The sequence below is a fragment of the Stegodyphus dumicola genome, chromosome 8, assembly GCF_044657685.1.
Source record: "Stegodyphus dumicola isolate Sdum_Otavi_A_Nest chromosome 8, ASM4465768v1".
In the NCBI taxonomy this organism is placed as follows: domain Eukaryota; kingdom Metazoa; phylum Arthropoda; class Arachnida; order Araneae; family Eresidae; genus Stegodyphus; species Stegodyphus dumicola.
The window spans coordinates 167,605,894-167,630,575 of record NC_140775.1 but is presented as its reverse complement, the minus strand read 5'-3'; the positions used below and the strand labels follow the sequence as shown (position 1 = coordinate 167,630,575).

General features: G+C 37.4%; 1 protein-coding gene across 1 annotated transcript in view; it reads left to right on the top strand.

The window, feature by feature from the left end:
- The window catches only part of LOC118205237 (uncharacterized), a 79,509-nt gene that overhangs the window by 10,395 nt on the left and 44,432 nt on the right, over nucleotides 1–24,682 (top strand). The window contains exons 5-12 of the mRNA XM_085823049.1: nucleotides 297–731; nucleotides 2,784–3,248; nucleotides 10,325–10,765; nucleotides 12,815–13,267; nucleotides 15,320–15,772; nucleotides 17,825–18,268; nucleotides 20,321–20,779; nucleotides 22,808–23,272. Of these exons, the coding sequence (XP_085679175.1) occupies nucleotides 297–731; nucleotides 2,784–3,248; nucleotides 10,325–10,765; nucleotides 12,815–13,267; nucleotides 15,320–15,772; nucleotides 17,825–18,268; nucleotides 20,321–20,779; nucleotides 22,808–23,272 (3,615 nt within the window). The remainder of the gene's footprint in view (nucleotides 1–296; nucleotides 732–2,783; nucleotides 3,249–10,324; nucleotides 10,766–12,814; nucleotides 13,268–15,319; nucleotides 15,773–17,824; nucleotides 18,269–20,320; nucleotides 20,780–22,807; nucleotides 23,273–24,682) is intronic.

Genomic DNA, 24,682 nt, shown 5'->3' with positions numbered 1-24,682 from the left:
AACGGAGAGTAATATTTTAAAATTCAGACAGTTTCTTCTTAAACGCGGTACGAATTCTCTGCTATACTCAAAAGAGTGGTTTGCTTGGCCAAACATAAAAATTTTAAGCTACTAAACTTCTCAATTTTCTCCGATGTATGAAGCAAATTTTAGCTTCTAAAACTGTACTGAATTTTGACAATGTTCCGAAGAATCACTAAAAAGTGTAGAATCTTGTCTTCTTCTATTTAGTTGTAATATATTGTAACCGAAATACCGAGTGTTTATTTAAATCATAACATTTCTATTTTCGCAAGGTTATGGAGGTAGAGGATACGGTGGTGGATACGGAGGTCGTGGAGCAGGAGCTGGTGCCGCATCTGCTGCTGCTGCAGGAGCTGGTGCAGGACAAGAAGGACAAGACCAAGGAGCTGCTGCCGCTGCCGCCGCTGCTGCCCAAGGTTATGGAGGTAGAGGTGGTTACGGACAAGGTGCTGGTGCTGCGGGTGCTGCTGCTGCTGGAGCCGGAGCTGGTGCAGGGCAACAAAGACAAGACCAGGGATCTGCTGCCGCCGCCGCTGCTGCCGCTGCCGCTGCTGCCCAAGGTTATGGAGGTAGAGGAGGATACGGACAAGGTGCTGGTGCTGCGGGCGCTGCTGCTGCTGCTGCTGGAGCAGGAGCTGGTGCAGGACAACAAGATCAAGACCAACAAGCTGCTGCCGCCGCCGCTGCTGCTGCCGCTGCTGCAGGAGGTATGTTATTTGTCCTTTACATTTGCAGTAATTTTCCGAAATAGAACATAACACGAGAGTTTTGAAAGTGTCTACAGATACAGAACGCAGTCTGAATATTTCGGACATAGAAGCCTCAATTCTTGTTTGCGTTTCTAGGATATTAAATATTCATCTGTCCGTAAAGAATATATGAATTACGAAATGGGAAATATTCTTTCTCTTACACTCAAGGTTCGTAACAGAACTTTGCTAATGGCGTTTACTTAGATTTCACTAATTTCTAAGTTGAATTCCGAATTCAATTTAACTTTCAGTCATTATTCTGCGAATTTGTTAGATATGTTGTGATCGAAAATCTTTTGTCTAGCAAATATTTTACTTCCACTTAAATTGCAGAATGTACAATTAACTCTGAATTTGAACTGTTCAAAACTAATGGAAACTTACAAGGACATTCCATTTTCCTTTGTTGTAATTGGAACCTTGCTGCAGTTTCAAATGCTAACACATATGATTTGTTTTGCTTTCTTTTGTTTTATACGGGCTCAGCCCTCCCGCCTGATTTGTTGAACCTTATGAAGAAAAGCGGGCGAATCCCTTCCAACAACAAACGACACGAGCCAGCGAGCCGGCCGTGTCCAAGTAAAACTAAAATTAATTTAGCAGCTTAACAAAAAATAAATAAATAAATAAATAAATAAAGAGAATAAAATAAAAAAACTAGCAGAAAAAAACACATTTAAAGCCAAGCCTGGGAACTGAGTAACATAAAAATTAACATAATGCAAAAATAACGAAATTATAAAAACGACCGTGAGAACCCTTCTCTACGAACCTCAAGACATCACAGAATATAAATAATAATATCAAAAGAAAATTGGGTTAGTAAACTAAAAAGAATAACACGGCATATAAAAACACATTAACCGAGGAAATATAATATACTAAGGCATATGTATACAATATTTCCTCGGGTATCCGACGAAAATTCTGAAAAACTTTCAATTTTACGAATTCCTATTAATCTGTAATTTTGAGAACAGCTCTCTATAATGAAACACAAAAAATCCTGAAAGATACATACAGCAGAACGCGTAGCTCATTTATTTTTACATAAGAACAATTTCAATAAAACGAATATTCGACTTCAATGATATTTATTTAGTTTCGCTGTATTTTCATTCGTTGCGAACGCCGTATTTTCTAAGTCACTGTCCTGCTCATGTCATTATTAGTAATAAAAAAATTCATTTTTTTCGGTCGACTGTAATACGACATCAGAAGCACTTTGTATTTCTTCCTTTATAAAACACAAATAATCTACGATATCTAAAGGTGCCGTAAAAACTTAGCAAGGACATCCCATATTGTTTGTTTTTGCCAAGAATCTAAAAACGATTAGTAGCTTCGATAAATTCTTTGTTTCTTATGATGGATCAATGATCTGAAATTATTTTCAAGTTCAGTAAAGAGATACGTATTGTTTAATACCAATTATACGTCCTCCTTTAACTATTCGTAAAATCATAACTACTTAACTTTAGAAATTCCCATGGTTAACACATAGATTAGATGCATTCGATACATTATGTGTTTAGGTAACTGAAGACGTAGACAACACATTTTCATATCTATTTTTTAATCATCTAATCCTGTATCACCAGGCACCTCATTAAGAGAAAAATTTACATACCTCGGATAATATTTACAGACGCTTTACGGATTGGAGCGAGAGTACTTATATCGAATATGTAATAATTATTGCAGCCTTTTAAACGGAGAGTAATATTTTAAAATTCAGACAGTTTCTTCTTAAACGCGGTACGAATTCTCTGCTATACTCAAAAGAGTGGTTTGCTTGGCCAAACATAAAAATTTTAAGCTACTAAACTTCTCAATTTTCTCCGATGTATGAAGCAAATTTTAGCTTCTAAAACTGTACTGAATTTTGACAATGTTCTGAAGAATCACTAAAAAGTGTAGAATCTTGTCTTCTTCTATTTAGTTGTAATATATTGTAACCGAAATACCGAGTGTTTATTTAAATCATAACATTTCTATTTTCGCAAGGTTATGGAGGTAGAGGATACGGTGGTGGATACGGAGGTCGTGGAGCTGGAGCTGGTGCCGCATCTGCTGCTGCTGCAGGAGCTGGTGCAGGACAACAAGGACAAGACCAAAAAGCTGCTGCCGCTGCCGCCGCAGCTGCTGCTGCCGCCGCTGCTGCCCAAGGTTATGGAGGTAGAGGTGGTTACGGACAAGGTGCTGGTGCTGCGGGTGCTGCTGCTGCTGCTGCTGGAGCCGGAGCTGGTGCAGGGCAACAAAGACAAGACCAGGGAGCTGCTGCCGCCGCCGCTGCTGCCGCTGCCGCTGCTGCGCAAGGTTATGGAGGTAGAGGAGGATACGGACAAGGTGCTGGTGCTGCGGGCGCTGCTGCTGCTGCTGCTGGAGCAGGAGCTGGTGCAGGACAACAAGATCAAGACCAACAAGCTGCTGCCGCCGCCGCCGCCGCTGCTGCTGCCGCTGCTGCAGGAGGTATGTTATTTGTCCTTTACATTTGCAGTAATTTTCCGAAAGAGAACATAACACGAGAGTTTTGAAAGTGTCTACAGATACAGAACGCAGTCTGAATATTTCGGACATAGAAGCCTCAATTCTTGTTTGCGTTTCTAGGATATTAAATATTCATCTGTCCGTAAAGAATATATGAATTACGAAATGGGAAATATTCTTTCTCTTACACTCAAGGTTCGTAACAGAACTTTGCTAATGGCGTTTAATTAGATTTCACTAATTTCTAAGTTGAATTCCGAATTCAATTTAACTTTCAGTCATTATTCTGCGAATTTGTTAGATATGTTGTGATCGAAAATCTTTTGTCTAGCAAATATTTTACTTCCACTTAAATTGCAGAATGTACAATTAAATCTGAATTTGAACTGTTCAAAATTAATGGAAACTTACAAGGACATTCCATTGATCCTTTGTTGTAATTGGAACCTTGCTGCAGTTTCAAATGCTAACACATATGATTTGTTTTGCTTTGTTTTGTTTTATACGGGCTCAGCCCTTCCGCCTGATTTGTTGAACCTTATGAAGAAAAGCGGGCGAATCCCTTCCAACAACAAACGACACGAGCCAGCGAGCCGGCCGTGTCCAAGTAAAACTAAAATTAATTTAGCAGCTTAACAAAAAATAAATAAATAAATAAATAAATAAAGAGAATAAAATAAAAAAACTAGCAGAAAAAAACACATTTAAAGCCAAGCCTGGGAACTGAGTAACATAAAAATTAACATAATGCAAAAATAACGAAATTATAAAAACGACCGTGAGAACCCTTCTCTACGAACCTCAAGACATCACAGAATATAAATAATAATATCAAAAGAAAATTGGGTTAGTAAACTAAAAAGAATAACACGGCATATAAAAACACATTAACCGAGGAAATATAATATACTAAGGCATATGTATACAATATTTCCTCGGGTATCCGACGAAAATTCTGAAAAACTTTCAATTTTACGAATTCCTATTAATCTGTAATTTTGAGAACAGCTCTCTATAATAAAACACAAAAAATCCTGAAAGATACATACAGCAGAACGCGTAGCTCATTTATTTTTACATAAGAACAATTTCAATAAAACGAATATTCGACTTCAATGATATTTATTTAGTTTCGCTGTATTTTCATTCGTTGCGAACGCCGTATTTTCTAAGTCACTGTCCTGCTCATGTCATTATTAGTAATAAAAAAATTCATTTTTTTCGGTCGACTGTAATACGACATCAGAAGCACTTTGTATTTCTTCCTTTATAAAACACAAATAATCTACGATATCTAAAGGTGCCGTAAAAACTTAGCAAGGACATCCCATATTGTTTGTTTTTGCCAAGAATCTAAAAACGATTAGTAGCTTCGATAAATTCTTTGTTTCTTATGATGGATCAATGATCTGAAATTATTTTCAAGTTCAGTAAAGAGATACGTATTGTTTAATACCAATTATACGTCCTCCTTTAACTATTCGTAAAATCATAACTACTTAACTTTAGAAATTCCCATGGTTAACACATAGATTAGATGCATTCGATACATTATGTGTTTAGGTAACTGAAGACGTAGACAACACATTTTCATATCTATTTTTTAATCATCTAATCCTGTATCACCAGGCACCTCATTAAGAGAAAAATTTACATACCTCGGATAATATTTACAGACGCTTTACGGATTGGAGCGAGAGTACTTATATCGAATATGTAATAATTATTGCAGCCTTTTAAACGGAGAGTAATATTTTAAAATTCAGACAGTTTCTTCTTAAACGCGGTACGAATTCTCTGCTATACTCAAAAGAGTGGTTTGCTTGGCCAAACATAAAAATTTTAAGCTACTAAACTTCTCAATTTTCTCCGATGTATGAAGCAAATTTTAGCTTCTAAAACTGTACTGAATTTTGACAATGTTCTGAAGAATCACTAAAAAGTGTAGAATCTTGTCTTCTTCTATTTAGTTGTAATATATTGTAACCGAAATACCGAGTGTTTATTTAAATCATAACATTTCTATTTTCGCAAGGTTATGGAGGTAGAGGATACGGTGGTGGATACGGAGGTCGTGGAGCTGGAGCTGGTGCCGCATCTGCTGCTGCTGCAGGAGCTGGTGCAGGACAACAAGGACAAGACCAAAAAGCTGCTGCCGCTGCCGCCGCAGCTGCTGCTGCCGCCGCTGCTGCCCAAGGTTATGGAGGTAGAGGTGGTTACGGACAAGGTGCTGGTGCTGCGGGTGCTGCTGCTGCTGCTGCTGGAGCCGGAGCTGGTGCAGGGCAACAAAGACAAGACCAGGGAGCTGCTGCCGCCGCCGCTGCTGCCGCTGCCGCTGCTGCCCAAGGTTATGGAGGTAGAGGAGGATACGGACAAGGTGCTGGTGCTGCGGGCGCTGCTGCTGCTGCTGCTGGAGCAGGAGCTGGTGCAGGACAACAAGATCAAGACCAACAAGCTGCTGCCGCCGCCGCTGCTGCTGCCGCTGCTGCAGGAGGTATGTTATTTGTCCTTTACATTTGCAGTAATTTTCCGAAATAGAACATAACACGAGAGTTTTGAAAGTGTCTACAGATACAGAACGCAGTCTGAATATTTCGGACATAGAAGCCTCAATTCTTGTTTGCGTTTCTAGGATATTAAATATTCATCTGTCCGTAAAGAATATATGAATTACGAAATGGGAAATATTCTTTCTCTTACACTCAAGGTTCGTAACAGAACTTTGCTAATGGCGTTTAATTAGATTTCACTAATTTCTAAGTTGAATTCCGAATTCAATTTAACTTTCAGTCATTATTCTGCGAATTTGTTAGATATGTTGTGATCGAAAATCTTTTGTCTAGCAAATATTTTACTTCCACTTAAATTGCAGAATGTACAATTAAATCTGAATTTGAACTGTTCAAAATTAATGGAAACTTACAAGGACATTCCATTGATCCTTTGTTGTAATTGGAACCTTGCTGCAGTTTCAAATGCTAACACATATGATTTGTTTTGCTTTGTTTTGTTTTATACGGGCTCAGCCCTTCCGCCTGATTTGTTGAACCTTATGAAGAAAAGCGGGCGAATCCCTTCCAACAACAAACGACACGAGCCAGCGAGCCGGCCGTGTCCAAGTAAAACTAAAATTAATTTAGCAGCTTAACAAAAAATAAATAAATAAATAAATAAATAAAGAGAATAAAATAAAAAAACTAGCAGAAAAAAACACATTTAAAGCCAAGCCTGGGAACTGAGTAACATAAAAATTAACATAATGCAAAAATAACGAAATTATAAAAACGACCGTGAGAACCCTTCTCTACGAACCTCAAGACATCACAGAATATAAATAATAATATCAAAAGAAAATTGGGTTAGTAAACTAAAAAGAATAACACGGCATATAAAAACACATTAACCGAGGAAATATAATATACTAAGGCATATGTATACAATATTTCCTCGGGTATCCGACGAAAATTCTGAAAAACTTTCAATTTTACGAATTCCTATTAATCTGTAATTTTGAGAACAGCTCTCTATAATAAAACACAAAAAATCCTGAAAGATACATACAGCAGAACGCGTAGCTCATTTATTTTTACATAAGAACAATTTCAATAAAACGAATATTCGACTTCAATGATATTTATTTAGTTTCGCTGTATTTTCATTCGTTGCGAACGCCGTATTTTCTAAGTCACTGTCCTGCTCATGTCATTATTAGTAATAAAAAAATTCATTTTTTTCGGTCGACTGTAATACGACATCAGAAGCACTTTGTATTTCTTCCTTTATAAAACACAAATAATCTACGATATCTAAAGGTGCCGTAAAAACTTAGCAAGGACATCCCATATTGTTTGTTTTTGCCAAGAATCTAAAAACGATTAGTAGCTTCGATAAATTCTTTGTTTCTTATGATGGATCAATGATCTTAAAATATTTTCAAGTTCAGTAAAGAGATACGTATTGTTTAATACCAATTATACGTCCTCATTTACCTATTCGTAAAATCATAACTACTTAACTTTAGAAATTCCCCTGGTTAACACATAGATTAGATGCATTCGATACATTATGTGTTTAGGTAACTGAAGACGTAGACAACACATTTTCATATCTATTTTTTAATCATCTAATCCTGTATCACCAGGCACCTCATTAAGAGAAAAATTTACATACCTCGGATAATATTTACAGACGCTTTACGGATTGGAGCGAGAGTACTTATATCGAATATGTAATAATTATTGCAGCCTTTTAAACGGAGAGTAATATTTTAAAATTCAGACAGTTTCTTCTTAAACGCGGTACGAATTCTCTGCTATACTCAAAAGAGTGGTTTGCTTGGCCAAACATAAAAATTTTAAGCTACTAAACTTCTCAATTTTCTCCGATGTATGAAGCAAATTTTAGCTTCTAAAACTGTACTGAATTTTGACAATGTTCTGAAGAATCACTAAAAAGTGTAGAATCTTGTCTTCTTCTATTTAGTTGTAATATATTGTAACCGAAATACCGAGTGTTTATTTAAATCATAACATTTCTATTTTCGCAAGGTTATGGAGGTAGAGGATACGGTGGTGGATACGGAGGTCGTGGAGCTGGAGCTGGTGCCGCATCTGCTGCTGCTGCAGGAGCTGGTGCAGGACAACAAGGACAAGACCAAGGAGCTGCTGCCGCTGCCGCCGCAGCTGCTGCTGCCGCCGCTGCTGCCCAAGGTTATGGAGGTAGAGGTGGTTACGGACAAGGTGCTGGTGCTGCGGGTGCTGCTGCTGCTGCTGCTGGAGCCGGAGCTGGTGCAGGGCAACAAAGACAAGACCAGGGAGCTGCTGCCGCCGCCGCTGCTGCCGCTGCCGCTGCTGCGCAAGGTTATGGAGGTAGAGGAGGATACGGACAAGGTGCTGGTGCTGCGGGCGCTGCTGCTGCTGCTGCTGGAGCAGGAGCTGGTGCAGGACAACAAGATCAAGACCAACAAGCTGCTGCCGCCGCCGCTGCTGCTGCCGCTGCTGCAGGAGGTATGTTATTTGTCCTTTACATTTGCAGTAATTTTCCGAAATAGAACATAACACGAGAGTTTTGAAAGTGTCTACAGATACAGAACGCAGTCTGAATATTTCGGACATAGAAGCCTCAATTCTTGTTTGCGTTTCTAGGATATTAAATATTCATCTGTCCGTAAAGAATATATGAATTACGAAATGGGAAATATTCTTTCTCTTACACTCAAGGTTCGTAACAGAACTTTGCTAATGGCGTTTAATTAGATTTCACTAATTTCTAAGTTGAATTCCGAATTCAATTTAACTTTCAGTCATTATTCTGCGAATTTGTTAGATATGTTGTGATCGAAAATCTTTTGTCTAGCAAATATTTTACTTCCACTTAAATTGCAGAATGTACAATTAAATCTGAATTTGAACTGTTCAAAATTAATGGAAACTTACAAGGACATTCCATTGATCCTTTGTTGTAATTGGAACCTTGCTGCAGTTTCAAATGCTAACACATATGATTTGTTTTGCTTTCTTTTGTTTTATACGGGCTCAGCCCTTCCGCCTGATTTGTTGAACCTTATGAAGAAAAGCGGGCGAATCCCTTCCAACAACAAACGACACGAGCCAGCGAGCCGGCCGTGTCCAAGTAAAACTAAAATTAATTTAGCAGCTTAACAAAAAATAAATAAATAAATAAATAAATAAAGAGAATAAAATAAAAAACTAGCAGAAAAAAACACATTTAAAGCCAAGCCTGGGAACTGAGTAACATAAAAATTAACATAATGCAAAAATAACGAAATTATAAAAACGACCGTGAGAACCCTTCTCTACGAACCTCAAGACATCACAGAATATAAATAATAATATCAAAAGAAAATTGGGTTAGTAAACTAAAAAGAATAACACGGCATATAAAAACACATTAACCGAGGAAATATAATATACTAAGGCATATGTATACAATATTTCCTCGGGTATCCGACGAAAATTCTGAAAAACTTTCAATTTTACGAATTCCTATTAATCTGTAATTTTGAGAAACGCTCTCTATAATGAAACACAAAAAATCCTGAAAGATACATACAGCAGAACGCGTAGCTCATTTATTTTTACATAAGAACAATTTCAATAAAACGAATATTCGACTTCAATGATATTTATTTAGTTTCGCTGTATTTTCATTCGTTGCGAACGCCGTATTTTCTAAGTCACTGTCCTGCTCATGTCATTATTAGTAATAAAAAAATTCATTTTTTTCGGTCGACTGTAATACGACATCAGAAGCACTTTGTATTTCTTCCTTTATAAAACACAAATAATCTACGATATCTAAAGGTGCCGTAAAAACTTAGCAAGGACATCCCATATTGTTTGTTTTTGCCAAGAATCTAAAAACGATTAGTAGCTTCGATAAATTCTTTGTTTCTTATGATGGATCAATGATCTGAAATTATTTTCAAGTTCAGTAAAGAGATACGTATTGTTTAATACCAATTATACGTCCTCATTTACCTATTCGTAAAATCATAACTACTTAACTTTAGAAATTCCCCTGGTTAACACATAGATTAGATGCATTCGATACATTATGTGTTTAGGTAACTGAAGACGTAGACAACACATTTTCATATCTATTTTTTAATCATCTAATCCTGTATCACCAGGCACCTCATTAAGAGAAAAATTTACATACCTCGGATAATATTTACAGACGCTTTACGGATTGGAGCGAGAGTACTTATATCGAATATGTAATAATTATTGCAGCCTTTTAAACGGAGAGTAATATTTTAAAATTCAGACAGTTTCTTCTTAAACGCGGTACGAATTCTCTGCTATACTCAAAAGAGTGGTTTGCTTGGCCAAACATAAAAATTTTAAGCTACTAAACTTCTCAATTTTCTCCGATGTATGAAGCAAATTTTAGCTTCTAAAACTGTACTGAATTTTGACAATGTTCTGAAGAATCACTAAAAAGTGTAGAATCTTGTCTTCTTCTATTTAGTTGTAATATATTGTAACCGAAATACCGAGTGTTTATTTAAATCATAACATTTCTATTTTCGCAAGGTTATGGAGGTAGAGGATACGGTGGTGGATACGGAGGTCGTGGAGCTGGAGCTGGTGCCGCATCTGCTGCTGCTGCAGGAGCTGGTGCAGGACAAGAAGGACAAGACCAAGGAGCTGCTGCCGCTGCCGCCGCAGCTGCTGCTGCCGCCGCTGCTGCCCAAGGTTATGGAGGTAGAGGTGGTTACGGACAAGGTGCTGGTGCTGCGGGTGCTGCTGCTGCTGGAGCCGGAGCTGGTGCAGGGCAACAAAGACAAGACCAGGGATCTGCTGCCGCCGCCGCTGCTGCCGCTGCCGCTGCTGCCCAAGGTTATGGAGGTAGAGGAGGATACGGACAAGGTGCTGGTGCTGCTGCTGCTGCTGGAGCAGGAGCTGGTGCAGGACAACAAGATCAAGACCAACAAGCTGCTTCCGCCGCCGCTGCTGCTGCCGCTGCTGCAGGAGGTATGTTATTTGTCCTTTACATTTGCAGTAATTTTCCGAAATAGAACATAACACGAGAGTTTTGAAAGTGTCTACAGATACAGAACGCAGTCTGAATATTTCGGACATAGAAGCCTCAATTCTTGTTTGCGTTTCTAGGATATTAAATATTCATCTGTCCGTAAAGAATATATGAATTACGAAATGGGAAATATTCTTTCTCTTACACTCAAGGTTCGTAACAGAACTTTGCTAATGGCGTTTACTTAGATTTCACTAATTTCTAAGTTGAATTCCGAATTCAATTTAACTTTCAGTCATTATTCTGCGAATTTGTTAGATATGTTGTGATCGAAAATCTTTTGTCTAGCAAATATTTTACTTCCACTTAAATTGCAGAATGTACAATTAACTCTGAATTTGAACTGTTCAAAACTAATGGAAACTTACAAGGACATTCCATTTTCCTTTGTTGTAATTGGAACCTTGCTGCAGTTTCAAATGCTAACACATATGATTTGTTTTGCTTTGTTTTGTTTTATACGGGCTCAGCCCTTCCGCCTGATTTGTTGAACCTTATGAAGAAAAGCGGGCGAATCCCTTCCAACAACAAACGACACGAGCCAGCGAGCCGGCCGTGTCCAAGTAAAACTAAAATTAATTTAGCAGCTTAACAAAAAATAAATAAATAAATAAATAAATAAAGAGAATAAAATAAAAAACTAGCAGAAAAAAACACATTTAAAGCCAAGCCTGGGAACTGAGTAACATAAAAATTAACATAATGCAAAAATAACGAAATTATAAAAACGACCGTGAGAACCCTTCTCTACGAACCTCAAGACATCACAGAATATAAATAATAATATCAAAAGAAAATTGGGTTAGTAAACTAAAAAGAATAACACGGCATATAAAAACACATTAACCGAGGAAATATAATATACTAAGGCATATGTATACAATATTTCCTCGGGTATCCGACGAAAATTCTGAAAAACTTTCAATTTTACGAATTCCTATTAATCTGTAATTTTGAGAAACGCTCTCTATAATGAAACACAAAAAATCCTGAAAGATACATACAGCAGAACGCGTAGCTCATTTATTTTTACATAAGAACAATTTCAATAAAACGAATATTCGACTTCAATGATATTTATTTAGTTTCGCTGTATTTTCATTCGTTGCGAACGCCGTATTTTCTAAGTCACTGTCCTGCTCATGTCATTATTAGTAATAAAAAAATTCATTTTTTTCGGTCGACTGTAATACGACATCAGAAGCACTTTGTATTTCTTCCTTTATAAAACACAAATAATCTACGATATCTAAAGGTGCCGTAAAAACTTAGCAAGGACATCCCATATTGTTTGTTTTTGCCAAGAATCTAAAAACGATTAGTAGCTTCGATAAATTCTGTTTCTTATGATGGATCAATGATCTGAAATTATTTTCAAGTTCAGTAAAGAGATACGTATTGTTTAATACCAATTATACGTCCTCATTTACCTATTCGTAAAATCATAACTACTTAACTTTAGAAATTCCCCTGGTTAACACATAGATTAGATGCATTCGATACATTATGTGTTTAGGTAACTGAAGACGTAGACAACACATTTTCATATCTATTTTTTAATCATCTAATCCTGTATCACCAGGCACCTCATTAAGAGAAAAATTTACATACCTCGGATAATATTTACAGACGCTTTACGGATTGGAGCGAGAGTACTTATATCGAATATGTAATAATTATTGCAGCCTTTTAAACGGAGAGTAATATTTTAAAATTCAGACAGTTTCTTCTTAAACGCGGTACGAATTCTCTGCTATACTCAAAAGAGTGGTTTGCTTGGCCAAACATAAAAATTTTAAGCTACTAAACTTCTCAATTTTCTCCGATGTATGAAGCAAATTTTAGCTTCTAAAACTGTACTGAATTTTGACAATGTTCTGAAGAATCACTAAAAAGTGTAGAATCTTGTCTTCTTCTATTTAGTTGTAATATATTGTAACCGAAATACCGAGTGTTTATTTAAATCATAACATTTCTATTTTCGCAAGGTTATGGAGGTAGAGGATACGGTGGTGGATACGGAGGTCGTGGAGCTGGAGCTGGTGCCGCATCTGCTGCTGCTGCAGGAGCTGGTGCAGGACAAGAAGGACAAGACCAAGGAGCTGCTGCCGCTGCCGCCGCAGCTGCTGCTGCCGCCGCTGCTGCCCAAGGTTATGGAGGTAGAGGTGGTTACGGACAAGGTGCTGGTGCTGCGGGTGCTGCTGCTGCTGGAGCCGGAGCTGGTGCAGGGCAACAAAGACAAGACCAGGGATCTGCTGCCGCCGCCGCTGCTGCCGCTGCCGCTGCTGCCCAAGGTTATGGAGGTAGAGGAGGATACGGACAAGGTGCTGGTGCTGCGGGCGCTGCTGCTGCTGCTGCTGGAGCAGGAGCTGGTGCAGGACAACAAGATCAAGACCAACAAGCTGCTGCCGCCGCCGCTGCTGCTGCCGCTGCTGCAGGAGGTATGTTATTTGTCCTTTACATTTGCAGTAATTTTCCGAAATAGAACATAACACGAGAGTTTTGAAAGTGTCTACAGATACAGAACGCAGTCTGAATATTTCGGACATAGAAGCCTCAATTCTTGTTTGCGTTTCTAGGATATTAAATATTCATCTGTCCGTAAAGAATATATGAATTACGAAATGGGAAATATTCTTTCTCTTACACTCAAGGTTCGTAACAGAACTTTGCTAATGGCGTTTACTTAGATTTCACTAATTTCTAAGTTGAATTCCGAATTCAATTTAACTTTCAGTCATTATTCTGCGAATTTGTTAGATATGTTGTGATCGAAAATCTTTTGTCTAGCAAATATTTTACTTCCACTTAAATTGCAGAATGTACAATTAACTCTGAATTTGAACTGTTCAAAACTAATGGAAACTTACAAGGACATTCCATTTTCCTTTGTTGTAATTGGAACCTTGCTGCAGTTTCAAATGCTAACACATATGATTTGTTTTGCTTTGTTTTGTTTTATACGGGCTCAGCCCTCCCGCCTGATTTGTTGGACCTTATGAAGAAAAGCGGGCGAATCCCTTCCAACAACAAACGACACGAGCCAGCGAGCCGGCCGTGTCCAAGTAAAACTAAAATTAATTTAGCAGCTTAACAAAAAATAAATAAATAAATAAATAAATAAAGAGAATAAAATAAAAAAACTAGCAGAAAAAAACACATTTAAAGCCAAGCCTGGGAACTGAGTAACATAAAAATTAACATAATGCAAAAATAACGAAATTATAAAAACGACCGTGAGAACCCTTCTCTACGAACCTCAAGACATCACAGAATATAAATAATAATATCAAAAGAAAATTGGGTTAGTAAACTAAAAAGAATAACACGGCATATAAAAACACATTAACCGAGGAAATATAATATACTAAGGCATATGTATACAATATTTCCTCGGGTATCCGACGAAAATTCTGAAAAACTTTCAATTTTACGAATTCCTATTAATCTGTAATTTTGAGAACAGCTCTCTATAATGAAACACAAAAAATCCTGAAAGATACATACAGCAGAACGCGTAGCTCATTTATTTTTACATAAGAACAATTTCAATAAAACGAATATTCGACTTCAATGATATTTATTTAGTTTCGCTGTATTTTCATTCGTTGCGAACGCCGTATTTTCTAAGTCACTGTCCTGCTCATGTCATTATTAGTAATAAAAAAATTCATTTTTTTCGGTCGACTGTAATACGACATCAGAAGCACTTTGTATTTCTTCCTTTATAAAACACAAATAATCTACGATATCTAAAGGTGCCGTAAAAACTTAGCAAGGACATCCCATATTGTTTGTTTTTGCCAAGAATCTAAAAACGATTAGTAGCTTCGATAAATTCTTTGTTTCTTATGATGGATCAATGATCTTAAAATATTTTCAAGTTCAGTAAAGAGATACGTATTGTTTAATACCAATTATACGTCCTCATTTACCTATTCGTAAAATCATAACTACTTAACTTTAGAAATTCCCCTGGTTAACACATAGATTAGATGCATTCGATACATTATGTGTTTAGGTAACTGAAGACGTAGACAACACATTTTCATATCTATTTTTTAATCATCTAATCCTGTATCACCAGGCACCTCATTAAGAGAAAAATTTACATACCTCGGATAATATTTACAGACGCTTTACGGATTGGAGCGAGAGTACTTATATCGAATATGTAATAATTATTGCAGCCTTTTAAACGGAGAGTAATATTTTAAAATTCAGACAGTTTCTTCTTAAACGCGGTACGAATTCTCTGCTATACTCAAAAGAGTGGTTTGCTTGGCCAAACATAAAAATTTTAAGCTACTAAACTTCTCAATTTTCTCCGATGTATGAAGCAAATTTTAGCTTCTAAAACTGTACTGAATTTTGACAATGTTCTGAAGAATCACTAAAAAGTGTAGAATCTTGTCTTCTTCTATTTAGTTGTAATATATTGTAACCGAAATACCGAGTGTTTATTTAAATCATAACATTTCTATTTTCGCAAGGTTATGGAGGTAGAGGATACGGTGGTGGATACGGAGGTCGTGGAGCTGGAGCTGGTGCCGCATCTGCTGCTGCTGCAGGAGCTGGTGCAGGACAAGAAGGACAAGACCAAGGAGCTGCTGCCGCTGCCGCCGCAGCTGCTGCTGCCGCCGCTGCTGCCCAAGGTTATGGAGGTAGAGGTGGTTACGGACAAGGTGCTGGTGCTGCGGGTGCTGCTGCTGCTGGAGCCGGAGCTGGTGCAGGGCAACAAAGACAAGACCAGGGATCTGCTGCCGCCGCCGCTGCTGCCGCTGCCGCTGCTGCCCAAGGTTATGGAGGTAGAGGAGGATACGGACAAGGTGCTGGTGCTGCGGGCGCTGCTGCTGCTGCTGCTGGAGCAGGAGCTGGTGCAGGACAACAAGATCAAGACCAACAAGCTGCTGCCGCCGCCGCTGCTGCTGCCGCTGCTGCAGGAGGTATGTTATTTGTCCTTTACATTTGCAGTAATTTTCCGAAATAGAACATAACTCGAGAGTTTTGAAAGTGTCTACAGATACAGAACGCAGTCTGAATATTTCGGACATAGAAGCCTCAATTCTTGTTTGCGTTTCTAGGATATTAAATATTCATCTGTCCGTAAAGAATATATGAATTACGAAATGGGAAATATTCTTTCTCTTACACTCAAGGTTCGTAACAGAACTTTGCTAATGGCGTTTACTTAGATTTCACTAATTTCTAAGTTGAATTCCGAATTCAATTTAACTTTCAGTCATTATTCTGCGAATTTGTTAGATATGTTGTGATCGAAAATCTTTTGTCTAGCAAATATTTTACTTCCACTTAAATTGCAGAATGTACAATTAACTCTGAATTTGAACTGTTCAAAACTAATGGAAACTTACAAGGACATTCCATTTTCCTTTGTTGTAATTGGAACCTTGCTGCAGTTTCAAATGCTAACACATATGATTTGTTTTGCTTTGTTTTGTTTTATACGGGCTCAGCCCTCCCGCCTGATTTGTTGAACCTTATGAAGAAAAGCGGGCGAATCCCTTCCAACAACAAACGACACGAGCCAGCGAGCCGGTCGTGTCCAAGTAAAACTAAAATTAATTTAGCAGCTTAACAAAAAATAAATAAATAAATAAATAAATAAAGAGAATAAAATAAAATAACTAGCAGAAAAAAACACATTTAAAGCCAAGCCTGGGAACTGAGTAACATAAAAATTAACATAATGCAAAAATAACGAAATTATAAAAACGACCGTGAGAACCCTTCTCTACGAACCTCAAGACATCACAGAATATAAATAATAATATCAAAAGAAAATTGGGTTAGTAAACTAAAAAGAATAACACGGCATATAAAAACACATTAACCGAGGAAATATAATATACTAAGGCATATGTATACAATATTTCCTCGGGTATCCGACGAAAATTCTGAAAAACTTTCAATTTTACGAATTCCTATTAATCTGTAATTTTGAGAACAGCTCTCTATAATGAAACACAAAAAATCCTGAAAGATACATACAGCAGAACGCGTAGCTCATTTATTTTTACATAAGAACAATTTCAATAAAACGAATATTCGACTTCAATGATATTTATTTAGTTTCGCTGTATTTTCATTCGTTGCGAACGCCGTATTTTCTAAGTCACTGTCCTGCTCATGTCATTATTAGTAATAAAAAAATTCATTTTTTTCGGTCGACTGTAATACGACATCAGAAGCACTTTGTATTTCTTCCTTTATAAAACACAAATAATCTACGATATCTAAAGGTGCCGTAAAAACTTAGCAAGGACATCCCATATTGTTTGTTTTTGCCAAGAATCTAAAAACGATTAGTAGCTTCGATAAATTCTTTGTTTCTTATGATGGATCAATGATCTGAAATTATTTTCAAGTTCAGTAAAGAGATACGTATTGTTTAATACCAATTATACGTCCTCCTTTAACTATTCGTAAAATCATAACTACTTAACTTTAGAAATTCCCATGGTTAACACATAGATTAGATGCATTCGATACATTATGTGTTTAGGTAACTGAAGACGTAGACAACACATTTTCATATCTATTTTTTAATCATCTAATCCTGTATCACCAGGCACCTCATTAAGAGAAAAATTTACATACCTCGGATAATATTTACAGACGCTTTACGGATTGGAGCGAGAGTACTTATATCGAATATGTAATAATTATTGCAGCCTTTTAAACGGAGAGTAATATTTTAAAATTCAGACAGTTTTTTCTTAAACGCGGTACGAATTCTCTGCTATACTCAAAAGAGTGGTTTGCTTGGCCAAACATAAAAATTTTAAGCTACTAAACTTCTCAATTTTCTCCGATGTATGAAGCAAATTTTAGCTTCTAAAACTGTACTGAATTTTGACAATGTTCTGAAGAATCACTAAAAAGTGTAGAATCTTGTCTTCTTCTATTTAGTTGTAATATATTGTAACCGAAATACCGAGTGTTTATTTAAATCATAACATTTCTATTTTCGCAAGGTTATGGAGGTAGAGGATACGGTGGTGGATACGGAGGTCGTGGAGCTGGAGCTGGTGCCGCATCTGCTGCTGCTGCAGGAGCTGGTGCAGGACAAGAAGGACAAGACCAAGGAGCTGCTGCCGCTGCCGCCGCAGCTGCTGCTGCCGCCCAAGGTTATGGAGGTAGAGGTGGTTACGGACAAGGTGCTGGTGCTGCGGGTGCTGCTGCTGCTGGAGCCGGAGCTGGTGCAGGGCAACAAAGACAAGACCAGGGATCTGCTGCCGCCGCCGCTGCTGCCGCTGCCGCTGCTGCCCAAGGTTATGGAGGTAGAGGAGGATACGGACAAGGTGCTGGTGCTGCGGGCGCTGCTGCTGCTGCTGCTGGAGCAGGAGCTGGTGCAGGACAACAAGATCAAGACCAACAAGCTGCTGCCGCCGCCGCTGCTGCTGCCGCTGCTGCAGGAGGTATGTTATTTGTCCTTTACATTTGCAGTAATTTTCCGAAATAGAACATAACACGAGAGTTTTGAAAGTGTCTACAGATACAGAACGCAGTCTGAATATTTCGGACATAGAAGCCTCAATTCTTGTTTGCGTTTCTAGGATATTAAATATTCATCTGTCCGTAAAGAATATATGAATTACGAAATGGGAAATATTCTTTCTCTTACACTCAAGGTTCGTAACAGAACTTTGCTAATGGCGTTTACTTAGATTTCACTAATTTCTAAGTTGAATTCCGAATTCAATTTAACTTTCAGTCATTATTCTGCGAATTTGTTAGATATGTTGTGATCGAAAATCTTTTGTCTAGCAAATATTTTACTTCCACTTAAATTGCAGAATGTACAATTAACTCTGAATTTGAACTGTTCAAAACTAATGGAAACTTACAAGGACATTCCATTTTCCTTTGTTGTAATTGGAACCTTGCTGCAGTTTCAAATGCTAACACATATGATTTGTTTTGCTTTGTTTTGTTTTATACGGGCTCAGCCCTCCCGCCTGATTTGTTGAACCTTATGAAGAAAAGCGGGCGAATCCCTTCCAACAACAAACGACACGAGCCAGCGAGCCGGTCGTGTCCAAGTAAAACTAAAATTAATTTAGCAGCTTAACAAAAAATAAATAAATAAATAAATAAATAAAGAGAATAAAATAAAATAACTAGCAGAAAAAAACACATTTAAAGCCAAGCCTGGGAACTGAGTAACATAAAAATTAACATAATGCAAAAATAACGAAATTATAAAAACGACCGTGAGAACCCTTCTCTACGAACCTCAAGACATCACAGAATATAAATAATAATATCAAAAGAAAATTGGGTTAGTAAACTAAAAAGAATAACACGGCATATAAAAACACATTAACCGAGGAAATATAATATACTAAGGCATATGTATACAATATTTCCTCGGGTATCCGACGAAAATTCTGAAAAACTTTCAATTTTACGAATTCCTATTAATCTGTAATTTTGAGAACAGCTCTCTATAATGAAACACAAAAAATCCTGAAAGATACATACAGCAGAACGCGTAGCTCATTTATTTTTACATAAGAACAATTTCAATAAAACGAATATTCGACTTCAATGATATTTATTTAGTTTCGCTGTATTTTCATTCGTTGCGAACGCCGTATTTTCTAAGTCACTGTCCTGCTCATGTCATTATTAGTAATAAAAAAATTCATTTTTTTCGGTCGACTGTAATACGACATCAGAAGCACTTTGTATTTCTTCCTTTATAAAACACAAATAATCTACGATATCTAAAGGTGCCGTAAAAACTTAGCAAGGACATCCCATATTGTTTGTTTTTGCCAAGAATCTAAAAACGATTAGTAGCTTCGATAAATTCTTTGTTTCTTATGATGGATCAATGATCTGAAATTATTTTCAAGTTCAGTAAAGAGATACGTATTGTTTAATACCAATTATACGTCCTCCTTTAACTATTCGTAAAATCATAACTACTTAACTTTAGAAATTCCCATGGTTAACACATAGATTAGATGCATTCGATACATTATGTGTTTAGGTAACTGAAGACGTAGACAACACATTTTCATATCTATTTTTTAATCATCTAATCCTGTATCACCAGGCACCTCATTAAGAGAAAAATTTACATACCTCGGATAATATTTACAGACGCTTTACGGATTGGAGCGAGAGTACTTATATCGAATATGTAATAATTATTGCAGCCTTTTAAACGGAGAGTAATATTTTAAAATTCAGACAGTTTTTTCTTAAACGCGGTACGAATTCTCTGCTATACTCAAAAGAGTGGTTTGCTTGGCCAAACATAAAAATTTTAAGCTACTAAACTTCTCAATTTTCTCCGATGTATGAAGCAAATTTTAGCTTCTAAAACTGTACTGAATTTTGACAATGTTCTGAAGAATCACTAAAAAGTGTAGAATCTTGTCTTCTTCTATTTAGTTGTAATATATTGTAACCGAAATACCGAGTGTTTATTTAAATCATAACATTTCTATTTTCGCAAGGTTATGGAGGTAGAGGATACGGTGGTGGATACGGAGGTCGTGGAGCTGGAGCTGGTGCCGCATCTGCTGCTGCTGCAGGAGCTGGTGCAGGACAACAAGGACAAGACCAAGGAGCTGCTGCCGCTGCCGCCGCAGCTGCTGCTGCCGCCGCTGCTGCCCAAGGTTATGGAGGTAGAGGTGGTTACGGACAAGGTGCTGGTGCTGCGGGTGCTGCTGCTGCTGCTGCTGGAGCCGGAGCTGGTGCAGGGCAACAAAGACAAGACCAGGGAGCTGCTGCCGCCGCCGCTGCTGCCGCTGCCGCTGCTGCGCAAGGTTATGGAGGTAGAGGAGGATACGGACAAGGTGCTGGTGCTGCGGGCGCTGCTGCTGCTGCTGCTGGAGCAGGAGCTGGTGCAGGACAACAAGATCAAGACCAACAAGCTGCTGCCGCCGCCGCTGCTGCTGCCGCTGCTGCAGGAGGTATGTTATTTGTCCTTTACATTTGCAGTAATTTTCCGAAATAGAACATAACACGAGAGTTTTGAAAGTGTCTACAGATACAGAACGCAGTCTGAATATTTCGGACATAGAAGCCTCAATTCTTGTTTGCGTTTCTAGGATATTAAATATTCATCTGTCCGTAAAGAATATATGAATTACGAAATGGGAAATATTCTTTCTCTTACACTCAAGGTTCGTAACAGAACTTTGCTAATGGCGTTTAATTAGATTTCACTAATTTCTAAGTTGAATTCCGAATTCAATTTAACTTTCAGTCATTATTCTGCGAATTTGTTAGATATGTTGTGATCGAAAATCTTTTGTCTAGCAAATATTTTACTTCCACTTAAATTGCAGAATGTACAATTAAATCTGAATTTGAACTGTTCAAAATTAATGGAAACTTACAAGGACATTCCATTGATCCTTTGTTGTAATTGGAACCTTGCTGCAGTTTCAAATGCTAACACATATGATTTGTTTTGCTTTGTTTTGTTTTATACGGGCTCAGCCCTTCCGCCTGATTTGTTGAACCTTATGAAGAAAAGCGGGCGAATCCCTTCCAACAACAAACGACACGAGCCAGCGAGCCGGCCGTGTCCAAGTAAAACTAAAATTAATTTAGCAGCTTAACAAAAAATAAATAAATAAAAAAAACTAGCAGAAAAAAACACATTTAAAGCCAAGCCTGGGAACTGAGTAACATAAAAATTAGCATAATGCAAAAATAACGAAATTATAAAAACGACCGTGAGAACCCTTCTCTACGAACATCAAGACATCACAGAATATAAATAATAATATCAAAAGAAAATTGGGTTAGTAAACTAAAAAGAATAACACGGCATATAAAAACACATTAACCGAGGAAATATAATATACTAAGGCATATGTATACAATACTTCCTCGGGTATCCGACGAAAATTCTGAAAAACTTTCAATTTTACGAATTCCTATTAATCTGTAATTTTGAGAACAGCTCTCTATAATGAAACACAAAAAATCCTGAAAGATACATACAGCAGAACGCGTAGCTCATTTATTTTTACATAAGAACAATTTCAATAAAACGAATATTCGACTTCAATGATATTTATTTAGTTTCGCTATATTTTCATTCGTTGCGAACGCCGTATTTTCTAAGTCACTGTCCTGCTCATGTCATTATTAGTAATAAAAAAATTCATTTTTTTCGGTCGACTGTAATACGACATCAGAAGCACTTTGTATTTCTTCCTTTATAAAACACAAATAATCTACGATATCTAAAGGTGCCGTAAAAACTTAGCAAGGACATCCCATATTGTTTGTTTTTGCCAAGAATCTAAAAACGATTAGTAGCTTCGATAAATTCTTTGTTTCTTATGATGGATCAATGATCTGAAATTATTTTCAAGTTCAGTAAAGAGATACGTATTGTTTAATACCAATTATACGTCCTCATTTACCTATTCGTAAAATCATAACTACTTAACTTTAGAAATTCCCCTGGTTAACACATAGATTAGATGCATTCGATACATTATGTGTTTAGGTAACTGAAGACGTAGACAACACATTTTCATATCTATTTTTTAATCATCTAATCCTGTATCACCAGGCACCTCATTAAGAGAAAAATTTACATACCTCGGATAATATTTACAGACACTTTACGGATTGGAGCGAGAGTACTTATATCGAATATGTAATAATTATTGCAGCCTTTTAAACGGAGAGTAATATTTTAAAATTCAGACAGTTTCTTCTTAAACGCGGTACGAATTCTCTGCTATACTCAAAAGAGTGGTTTGCTTGGCCAAACATAAAAATTTTAAGCTACTAAACTTCTCAATTTTCTCCGATGTATGAAGCAAATTTTAGCTTCTAAAACTGTACTGAATTTTGACAATGTTCTGAAGAATCACTAAAAAGTGTAGAATCTTGTCTTCTTCTATTTAGTTGTAATATATTGTAACCGAAATACCGAGTGTTTATTTAAATCATAACATTTCTATTTTCGCAAGGTTATGGAGGTAGAGGATACGGTGGTGGATACGGAGGTCGTGGAGCTAGAGCTGGTGCCGCATCTGCTGCTGCTGCAGGAGCTGGTGCAGGACAAGAAGGACAAGACCAAGGAGCTGCTGCCGCTGCCGCCGCAGCTGCCGCTGCCGCCGCTGCTGCCCAAGGTTATGGAGGTAGAGGTGGTTACGGACAAGGTGCTGGTGCTGCGGGTGCTGCTGCTGCTGGAGCCGGAGCTGGTGCAGGGCAACAAAGACAAGACCAGGGATCTGCTGCCGCCGCCGCTGCTGCCGCTGCCGCTGCTGCCCAAGGTTATGGAGGTAGAGGAGGATACGGACAAGGTGCTGGTGCTGCGGGCGCTGCTGCTGCTGCTGCTGGAGCAGGAGCTGGTGCAGGACAACAAGATCAAGACCAACAAGCTGCTGCCGCCGCCGCTGCTGCTGCCGCTGCTGCTGCCGCTGCTGCAGGAGGTATGTTATTTGTCCTTTACATTTGCAGTAATTTTCCGAAATAGAACATAACACGAGAGTTTTGAAAGTGTCTACAGATACAGAACGCAGTCTGAATATTTCGGACATAGAAGCCTCAATTCTTGTTTGCGTTTCTAGGATATTAAATATTCATCTGTCCGTAAAGAATATATGAATTACGAAATGGGAAATATTCTTTCTCTTACACTCAAGGTTCGTAACAGAACTTTGCTAATCGCGTTTACTTAGATTTCACTAATTTCTAAGTTGAATTCCGAATTCAATTTAACTTTCAGTCATTATTCTGCGAATTTGTTAGATATGTTGTGATCGAAAATCTTTTGTCTAGCAAATATTTTACTTCCACTTAAATTGCAGAATGTACAATTAACTCTGAATTTGAACTGTTCAAAAATAATGGAAACTTACAAGGACATTCCATTTTCCTTTGTTGTAATTGGAACCTTGCTGCAGTTTCAAATGCTAACACATATGATTTGTTTTGCTTTGTTTTGTTTTATACGGGCTCAGCCCTCCCGCCTGATTTGTTGAACCTTATGAAGAAAAGCGGGCGAATCCCTTCCAACAACAAACGACACGAGCCAGCGAGCCGGCCGTGTCCAAGTAAAACTAAAATTAATTTAGCAGCTTAACAAAAAATAAATAAATAAATAAATAAATAAAGAGAATAAAATAAAAAAACTAGCAGAAAAAAACACATTTAAAGCCAAGCCTGGGAACTGAGTAACATAAAAATTAACATAATGCAAAAATAACGAAATTATAAAAACGACCGTGAGAACCCTTCTCTACGAACCTCAAGACATCACAGAATATAAATAATAATATCAAAAGAAAATTGGGTTAGTAAACTAAAAAGAATAACACGGCATATAAAAACACATTAACCGAGGAAATATAATATACTAAGGCATATGTATACAATATTTCCTCGGGTATCCGACGAAAATTCTGAAAAACTTTCAATTTTACGAATTCCTATTAATCTGTAATTTTGAGAACAGCTCTCTATAATGAAACACAAAAAATCCTGAAAGATACATACAGCAGAACGCGTAGCTCATTTATTTTTACATAAGAACAATTTCAATAAAACGAATATTCGACTTCAATGATATTTATTTAGTTTCGCTGTATTTTCATTCGTTGCGAACGCCGTATTTTCTAAGTCACTGTCCTGCTCATGTCATTATTAGTAATAAAAAAATTCATTTTTTTCGGTCGACTGTAATACGACATCAGAAGCACTTTGTATTTCTTCCTTTATAAAACACAAATAATCTACGATATCTAAAGGTGCCGTAAAAACTTAGCAAGGACATCCCATATTGTTTGTTTTTGCCAAGAATCTAAAAACGATTAGTAGCTTCGATAAATTCTTTGTTTCTT